At 42.2% G+C, this 10,064-nt stretch overlaps 1 protein-coding gene across 1 annotated transcript; it reads right to left on the bottom strand.

The window, feature by feature from the left end:
• Positions 1–1,118: 1,118 nt before the first annotated feature.
• LOC144463739 (uncharacterized) lies at positions 1,119–5,557 on the bottom strand. The gene is made up of 4 exons (XM_078169144.1): positions 5,491–5,557; positions 5,135–5,237; positions 1,759–1,914; positions 1,119–1,298 (listed from the first exon to the last, which is right to left on the bottom strand). The coding sequence occupies exons 1-4, from the start codon at positions 5,555–5,557 to the stop codon at positions 1,202–1,204; spliced, it is 423 nt and encodes a 140-aa protein (XP_078025270.1). The 3' UTR covers positions 1,119–1,201.
• Between the last annotated feature and the right edge of the window lie 4,507 nt (positions 5,558–10,064).

Genomic DNA, 10,064 nt, shown 5'->3' with positions numbered 1-10,064 from the left:
CTAAAACAAATTGAGGAAAACAAATGAAATGTGGCAGCTAACATGCAGATAAAAGATTGTTATTAACAATGAATCCTCAACATATACTCCTTCCTAACTTACCATGCCTGGAGTGAGTAGATGCGGGAGCTCTTGGCAGGTCTCCTGGATGTCCCACTTGTTTCCCCTGATCATCTTGGCCCTGTTTGATTGAATACTTTATTAGCAGTTGCAGAAAGTACAGCAGTACAATTGTACAAGAATGTTAAAAGGATAACACAAAAAGCCCTGAGGGCAATTGCAGACAGGTGCTCTTTTATGGCATTTTTGTTGGCTGGTTGGGGGGTAGGTGTTCCACATTTTGGTAGCATAACAGAAATGCATTCATTCCAAGTTTGTGCTGATTTTTAAATTATTCTTTTTGTGTGATGGAGCTCCCTCTCTGTTGTGCCCGTTTCTCACTCTTTTGAAGTAGTTTGACAGTTACATGGGCACTGGTCCCTTGAGTATCTTGAAAAGCAGGCCAATAGCAAGTTACTGTACTCTGTCAGCCCACCCTAGCATAATGAGCAGGTGTTAGGTCATAGGTGTGAGGTCTAGGAGTAGTCCAATTAGTTTGTCTGGAGTTTATATTTTAATGACTTTGAGGTGCTAGAGTACCATGAGGCGCATGCATAGGAAAAATGGCATTGAGTGCTGCAGCTATTGTCCTCAGTGCATTCCTACTGACCTGTAGACTGCTGTATCCAGCATGTATGGCTCTTTCTTCCGATATGGTAGAGTCTATAAAAAAGTACACATAAGCATATTACCAATCACTAAATTATACAAATATTGCTTCAACAAATTATTCAGTTCCAACAATTACCTGGTATGCATGTCCTACGGGCGCCTTCTTCATTGCTTTGTGGCGGTCTCTGCTGCGTGCTCTGTGATCTGCTCTGTGATCTCAGCCTCTTTCTGCTGTTCCGAAGCCTCTCTTCGAGGAACCCAGTGGCTGGATGGTTGCTCCTTCCTGGGGTGAACCAGACTCCCTGTCAAAAAAGGAAAGTCTTTGGTGAATAGAGATGAAGCACATTTTGTTTTTGACTTGACAGCGGGGCCACAGGATATGGCTGAGCCATCTAGAACAGCACAGACATCCAGTGCTCAGGTGCTGGGAGATGAGTTAGCATGTCCACTGTCCAACTGACTATTTTAGCATCAGTTCCTCTATAAAATGTTAATTACTCACGGTGCCACTGCTTGATTCGTCCTTCAAGCAGGGAAAGGCCTGAATCAAAGCTGTAGCCAGGGACTTTTTGGTCTCAGAGGTAGGACTGTAAACAAAAAAAAAAAAAAATTACCAACAGAGTCAAACTACATTTAAAGTATTGATAAAACATGTGCAGTGTAAAGTAAAGTAAAACACTACTGAACGTGTTTTGGTACATGTGTTGTACATGTTTTGTTGGTGATCTGTCATTAAAGAATCATGAAACATTTGATCATATGACAACTGTATTTGCATTTCACCTCAGACAAGTCAGGACACTGCTTTCAAGTCAATAATTTCTACTTTTCTACTAAATACAAACCCTTAAATAGCCTATACTCGACTACAATTGATAAAAAAGGTAAAATGATGTTCTTTCTAGCAAATATAGGTAAATGTCAGACTTGAAAAGTAGTGTCCTGTCTTATCTTTTTCCCTGAAAGAAGATTGATAGAGAATTCATACACCTTTTTCAAAATAACATTCAAGCAAAATAATAGGGGAAAAACACTATTTTTAAGTACCTGTCTCCAAACTTCTCCACGAGATGAGACACCAAAATACGGACGAGGCAACGTCTCTGCTTAATGGTTATCACATTCTCCTCATCAAGGCTCTCCAGGATCAGCTTGCCTTCAGTTGAGCCTGTGAGAATCTGCCGGATATCCTGAGAAAATCCAAGAAGGAACAACATTGCAGATATCGTTTATTACTCTTTAGTGTTGCTTAAAGAAAAAAAGTTAAACCCAAGTCTTCAAAAACGGAGCTTACAAATTGTGGAACTATATATATAGTTTGTGGCATCATCATCAATGGAACCACAGGTGCCGTCTGGACCTCCATGGAGGGTGGACTTGTGGCAGTTGCCGTGTCTTCATCCATGAGGGATGGAGGTGTGGCAGTTGGTTGGACATCAGGACTTGTAGACAGCACAGCAGGTTCAATCTGAACAGAAAACCCAGGTTAATGTAACCAACAGTGACAGCCACCTAGAATTGCCGGATGAGCATCATTAACGATATGTAGACAGAGATTAAACAAAAAATACTTACTGTACAATTTATCACATCCCAGTAGTTATTTACAGAAACATCCCAGTACTCCCATAACGGCATCGCATCCCTGGAGTCCAGAGGCTCATCCCATACCGGTAGTCATTTATCAATCAAATATTGATCATCCTCAAGGCAAAGGCACCTTTTAAGCAGCATTTATAGCTAACCACTAAACAAATGGGAGGGGAAAAAGTGGCTTGTCGGGACATAAAACTAAGTCAAAATTCTATTTACAAAGTGTCATACCTACTGTACACACACCTGATGTCAGTAAGCTGATTTTCTAAAAAAGTCTATAGCGCAATGAAATGTATAAAGTGTCATCATGCTCACTGAATGACTTAACTGCATGTAGGGGATGGTGGTCAAGCAGCTCTCTCACATCAACAGCTGCCAAAACTTGAGTGGGAATCACACTGTATGCAAAGAAATGCCTATCAAACCATTTTGTTTCCCACTTCTGTACAACAAGTTTTATTGTTGGTGTGTGTGATGTTTGGTCTAGTACTAAAATGGACTTTATGAGACCAAACTGGGGCTCCCCATCTGGGTCATAAGACAGGAATACAGTCATGCCTGCTCGATATGCAGTTCCCTTAAAGGTAACTGAGGCCGGTTCATACAATTCGCTGAAAAGGGGAATGAGCCCTGGACCAACCTCTGTATTGTGGCTCAACACAGTTCCACACAGCAAATTGTAGCACTGCGCTATCTGATGGCGAAAGGCCGTGGTTTTGCAAATGTTTCGGAAGTTACATGTTACATGGCTAACCCTTTTAAAGAAATTGTGTTTGGCTTCGAATCTCATCGCCCAGAACTGAATCAAGGGTCCAAGTTTTTGAATGGCTCTTGGGTAATGGAGCATGAAGTGGTGTTTTGGCCGCAAATGTAGGTGAGGATAGAGCTCCAGGAAGAGAGAGTGATGCTCTTCAATGATTTTGGCTAAGTACAGTGTTGCTTCAACAGTAAGAGAAGGAGAGAAGATGAACTCCATACATAACAGTAACAGTAGGAGAAGTTTCCATTCCTTGTTATGCATGGGGATCAGGTCACCAATCATTGTCGGCAGCAACCTAAGTAGGCACCACATTTGAGCTGCTGACTGTCGCATGGCGCCTTCAACGTTTTTTAGATCGGTCTTACTAATTACAGAGGGTTTGTTACCCTTGTCACAAAAGCCGTAGTCAAAACTTGTGATTCTGTAGTTAAGTTTGTCAAGTGTGAGATGTTTTTGCTCAATAAGCGAATTCAACACAAGCTTGACTTCAAATGGCGCTACACCTTCCAGTACATCATGCATGATGTCAGGTGCTACGTTGTCAGTTACATGATAGAAAGAGAGGTCATTTAAGACACTGTCTCTTTTCAGGCCTGTCTGGGAGGGGTTGACTGTACGCATATCTGCCTCATGACTTTGGACATCACACAATAGAGCAGGGTCTGCCAGTGTCAGAGACCTCAGGACCTCCTTATCTGCTCTGCAAAAACAACAAACATAGTTTCCAGAGAAGCTTTCAATATATCCAAGCATGGCATTCAAGCCCAAATTATCTCCCACAACCTGGACTACAGTAAACTTCACAACACCTTGAAAGTTGGGGGTATCAACAGTGATGCCATCCCTCTCAAGACACCTGATCTCTTCGACAATAGGGCGCAGCACTGCATCAAGGCCATAGGTCTTAGCATCATCCGATTTGTACACCGCAAGAAGGAAATGCGACTGCAAACTTGATAGCAGGTCTGGTGGCAAGCTTTTTAGGGTGAAATATATAAATCCCAACCTGTGAACCCCAGTCTTAGACCCAAGCGGATTGACTGTCTCACAATCATCTTGGTAAAGCACAAGTGGGATCGAAACCTCTTTTAAAAACAGTGGGTGTGTTTTGCAAAACTCCCCATCAAATACATCCGTAAGAGCATCACTCTCTCTCTGCTGCCATTCTTGCATGCCCTGTAAAACCCCAGGAATTTCCAGTATCTTGGTTAGGAGGGGCTTGAGCGGAATACGCTGATATGAATCAGGAACCGAGACTTGCCGGACGGTGCCAGTGGCAGAGGCCCTTTGCTGCACAATGGACGTCCCCCCAGGGAATATCTCCTCAACTGGCTGAATGAAGTTTCCTGATTTAGCAAAATACTGCATCTGTTTGTAATCTGTATCTAGTCCTTTGAAAGGCTCGGCTAACTCCAAGAACTCCAGCCCAAGCTCTTCTACCTCTGGGGTTTGATCAAGACCAAAATGACGAAATACAGACATAGTCTTTGATTCAAGTTTGCTCACAATATCGCCTATTAAACTAGAGGTGTGCTTAACCATAAAGTTTAAGTTAGAGTATGTCAAATTAGATTTAGACCTCAGATGAGCTAAAAATAGGGCCACCCGGTTGATCATGTCCTCTTGTCCTAGTTCATCCCATTCATCCTCAACTTCATCTCCCTGCACTGGCTCCTGTTCAGCAAACTGTATGTCAACGGGCGGGGCTGGGCCTTCAAGGGGATCATCAAGAGTATGTTCTCTTTGGTTTTCATGCTCCTTTACTAGGTGTCTTCTATAAGACCGTAAGAAAGAAAATGTTCTACCACAACCAGTTTCACTACATTGAAAGTAAGTTGATGAATGGTTTACATGGTGTACTGCACGTAAATGTGTAAAGAGATTTTTGGCATCCCCTGGAATTTGACTTTTGCATTTAAAGCAAGTGTATGCCATCTGCCCACTAATTGAAATAAATCCTCAGAAAGAAAATAAATGAAAAATATGAAAATAAGAAAATAATGTGTGAGTGTGTGGGGGGGTAGCCTCTCACGTCTGCAGTGATATTATTAACTACTTACAAGTCCTCTAAAATTTTTGAGGAACTTGAGCCTGGGGCCCGCTTTTGGAATCAACTGTTTGATGGTCCCCTCGTCTAAAAGAAGAAAACTCTCCTCATCAATTCCCTCGTCTGAAAGACAAAAACAAAACACAAAGACATCTTTATTTTTTACAACGGAGAACAGCTAAAAATATGGGGCTAATTACATGAAGCTATTGGAATAAAAATGCATTTTCAGTAACAATTTATTAACTTAAAATACAAGAAACACTGAATGAGCACTAAAATACAATGCAGTCAATTACATGACTTTTCAAATAATCTCTTTACCTAGCTATGCAGGCAATCTGCTTGCTGTGAATGTGAAAAATCATGTTCTTACCTTTAAAACTATCAACAAGGTCTGTCAGCTGCCACTGTGTCAGTTTGTCTACGACAAAGCTGTCCATTGACCTGCAACAATAACAGATAAATAACTTAATTAAAAGACAAAATTTGGCTTAATATAATAAACAGTGGTGGCCATTTAGAATTCTTCATCCAAGTGTCCTGTCTGATCTACAGGTAATAAAGATTTCAGGAAACATACTGAATTATGTGCCCCCATATAATCCTGCGCCAAACCCGCAAATCAGCCCCAACTTTTGCCGTGGGCAGCGATGCTCTCAAAATCCGGCTCCAGCAGGACGCTTCTCGCTCTCACACTGCGCAGTGCGCGTTTTTAATAGCCGCCTAGCAAAGCAACTACCAGTGAACTAGCCTGTTAGTTAGCTCGCGTGCACCCAGTGAGCTGGCTAGCTGGCGAAGTACCGGGCTGGCGAGCAAACCAGCAGGATAATTAGCCCGCTAGCTGCCGGCTGCCAGGCTAGCGAACCAGCGAGCTAGCTGGCTAACTCAATAAACATGACCAAAAGCCCGCGGGCATTATGGACGTTTCATTAATTCATTTGGTAAATGGCTAAAACCAAACAGATGAACTGCATCCGTGTGTGCTTCCATGATAACGACAATTAAAGACACTACTTTAATAGGTAACGCAAGACGGACAATGTGAATTAGATATGTAGTGTGCACAAACCTTAATTAGGACTTGGCTCGCCGCGACGAGGATGATCCGTCGGGTTGCCGCTCGGTGCTTCTTGGTGGTGGATGACGGGAGAAGTCGACGTGATGACGTGTGACGTGTTGACGTTCAAAGCATAAACATCCCAGGTGCTGGGTCAACTGATGTTTGTTGGGTTGATGGATTTTAACCATAGACTGTATATAACCCAACTGTATTTAACCCAATGCATGGGTTGCACAAAAATAACCCAAATAATAACCAAAAACCCATATAATAACCCAAAATGGATTACACATTTCATAACCCAGCAGTTGGGTTGATGAAATAACCCAGCATTTTTTAGTGTGAGGAGCTTTTTTTCGTTGAAAAGGAGCAAGTCTGGAGGACACCATCCTATTCCAGCCAAGATGAAGAGGTGTTTTCGTGGTTGCCGTGCTGGTGCAAAGGTGAAGGCTTGGAAATGGAGATATAAGCCCTTCCTGCCTCAGTCATCATGGGAAATGTCAACTCTCTGCCCAACAAGAGTGATGAACTGGAGATATTGGTGAAGACTCAGAAAGTACACCGTGAGTGCAGTCTCATGTGTTTTACAGAACGTGGTTGAATCAAAACATCTCAGACTCCAACGTGGATCTACCTGGCTTCACTCTCATACGATCGGACAGAGACTCTAAAGCTAGTGGCAAGAAAAAAGGTGGGGGCCTGGCTTTATTTGTGAACCAGAGATGGTGCAGTCCTGCACATATTACTGTCAAGGAGAAGATGTGTTGTCCAGATATTGAACTTTTGGCAGTTGGTATGAGGCCATATTATGTACCAGGAGAATTCAGTCATATCATAACAATACAATCATACCCCTTGGGGATGAATGAAGTTATTCTTAATCTTCTTATTCTTATGTTCAGTTTTTCCTGCTCTCTCCTTCCACATCGACTGTTCTGTGTACTTACTGTAGATTGGTCTAGTGCCCACTAAAGTGTTGGAGAGCAATGACAACTGAAAGCATAGAGTGGGTAGCACGCTGAGAGCTTAAAATGCCTCCACCTTGGCCCTGCACTGTAGGCATTTGTGTACTTTGTTGTTCATTTTACAAGTTAAGAATATATTTTATTAGTGTTTTGCATGTTAATATTAAGTTGTGACATGTTTCCTTCCTAGATATGGTTATTGTGTTTGGTCCACCCCTTTTCTTTTATATTGTATATTATATTTGAGTAAAGTTCTGTTTTGCTGGCCTCGTTTAGGGCCCAGTTTAGTTAATAAGCATGTTTGTTCCATTCTTTTTTTCATTGTTGGGGTAAATCAAAAAAGAAAACAACTTTTCAATCAATCAAAAGTCCTGGGTATTGTGTCTCGCAGCTCAGTTCCTAACATAAAAAACAAGAAACAGATTTTGCTCGAGCATGCCCACAATCATGCGCTGAAATGAATCAGCACTCCAATGAAAATATTTACTGAGGCACAGGCAGATTGTTTGCCTCAGTGTGCAAACTTTGAATTCATTTATCAATTTAGGATGTTCTGTTTATTAGGGTTCAGCATCCAAATATAAACAATGGAACTGAATCTATTTTCATATTCATCCCCTGCGTACAACCATTACCATTATAGGTTAGTGCATTTTACTTGTAATTTTCAGATTTTATAGATGAATACATTAATGTTGAAGTTAAATGTTGAGTTACTTTACCTGAGTATTCCCACTACTTGTTCTATTTTTTACTTTGTACTCCACAGAATTTATTCAACAACAATACTTACAAGTTACATTGCAGTTTCTGATTTAACTCACAAAACACATGATAACCTCAGTAAAATTTAGATCATTGTTACAAATTAAACTGCCCAAATAGTTAACAAAAATAACCGTCACATTGCTGCTGCACATTTACTGAGGTGATGGGTCTGAATACTTCTTGTACCACTGACCACAGCACAGCCAAATCTAAACATAAATTTGCACTGATGTCACCCTTTTAAGATGTCAACCGTGAAGACTTAAACATATTTGTCTGTCTCAGGTGTCAACAGACAGTAAAACAGTGACAATCACTTTGTAATTCTAACAGCCATAAAAAAAAAGCCTGGTAGCATTGCTGGTGAGTGAGCTTTACCCTGCGAGCATCCGGATGGCCTGAGGGAGGATTGTGTTTAAGTTAAGGCCAAGTGGAAAGCACTAAAACTCCCTCCTAAAAATCATTCCCTCTCTCTGTATTTTCCACCGTTCACCCCTCGCTCCTCTCTCCCCACCTCTCCTCCTGCTCTGCTCCCTCTTTATGGGGACACCGGACTCCCTGACAGTTTGTTTTAAATTTGACCGTGCAGATGTTTCTCTGGGTGACTGACTTTTATGGTTTAGAAAAGATTATATCAGCTTTCCCTAAGATTGTGTTACTGTATTTAAAAATGACTGGAGATCGAAACAGGAGGTTTGGGGGGGTGCAAAGGGGGAGGGAAAGATGGATGGAGGGAGGGAGACAGAGAAAGGAGACTGGGAAGAGGGGATTTGTGCAGCGGGACAGGGAGGGGAGGCGAAGGGGTCTCTGCTGCAGGTCTCTAAATCCTGGGTCTCCCTCTTGGTCTTAGCAGCACAGACTGGACAGGGAGTTGCTGGGGAGCAGGGAGGATGGAGGATAAAGGGGAGGAGATGGAAATCAGTAGAAGGAGGTTAGAGTTCACAGCAGCCAGGTTTGGCTTATTGCATTAGACACAGATTCTTTCTAATTTCAAAGGACAACACCAGCGTCAAATTTGAGGATATTAGTTTTTGATGGGCAGCTGGGGCAAAGCACACAGTAAGGGGGCGGGCGAGGAGGACAGGGAGTCCTACTTTTTCCCAGTACAGGCCACATAGCCCGACGGTCACTCTTCTTTCTCTTTGCTCCATTAAAAATCATCTTTCCGCATGGTCAGAGTTTCTTTTATTTCTCCTCTACGTGTCCCACCTTTTCCGTGTAGCTAGTATAAAGTCAACTGTAAACTGTCAGGGTATTAGGAAGGTGAAAATACACTTTTTGGAGATGTGTTTTGGATTTCCAGCTTGACTGTCAAATAGTGAGCATTGCAACTATTTCCTATCCACTGAGACTGGAGTGGAAGAGCAATTTTAGCTGCAATACTGAAGCTGCAATTCAGATGTTTCATTGCAGTTTGAAGGCAGTTTGTGTAGCCAGGAAAAGCTAGCAAAAATATGCTTCGGTTGTTTAAAAAAAAAAGGCCCCAAAACTAAGCAATGACCTCTACTGGGAAACAGGTTGAACTTGAAGGGGCCATTAGGGGAAGAAAAGAGAAGGACGAGGCTGACAGACATGAAGTGAGAAAAAAAATGCATATCATTTATCAGTAATCTTTGTATCAGACAGTCTTCCCCTTCCGTATCGGTGTCACGATGAATCAATTAGGTCATTCATCCACATTCTCACAAAGGGAAAAACCCATCAGCAGCAACTTCTAATGTTTCCTTATGAAAATATGCAGAATAGCAACAGTAACTATAATTGAAAGATTAAAGAAATGGAAGACGGCCACCGAGTCTGGCTCGTTCTGTAGGTCCAAGCGATTTTAATGAGAGATGAAGAAAGGGCGATGTGGAGGTTTTCTTCACAGGTTCGGCCTGTTTGTTTAACAGGGAGCTCGGGTTACGTTCATTAAACCGCGGGCTGCCGCTCCACTGTAAGGGTGTAATGCATACGTTATCAGACTGCGTGGCAGGAACAGTTTTGTACTTAACTCTGCGTCCTGTCTGCCTGCCTGCCTGGTGCACTGGCTGACTCTTTGCTTCGCTGGATGACTGATTATCAGATGAGCTGGGTGGCTGACTGAAAGATCAAAAGACGGGACGTGAATCTTACTCTGAGCAAAAAATAAAATCTCTTTTTGGGGTTTAAAAT

The sequence above is a fragment of the Epinephelus lanceolatus genome, chromosome 6 (assembly GCF_041903045.1).
Source record: "Epinephelus lanceolatus isolate andai-2023 chromosome 6, ASM4190304v1, whole genome shotgun sequence".
In the NCBI taxonomy this organism is placed as follows: domain Eukaryota; kingdom Metazoa; phylum Chordata; class Actinopteri; order Perciformes; family Serranidae; genus Epinephelus; species Epinephelus lanceolatus.
This window is presented reverse-complemented; position numbering and strand designations above follow the sequence as displayed.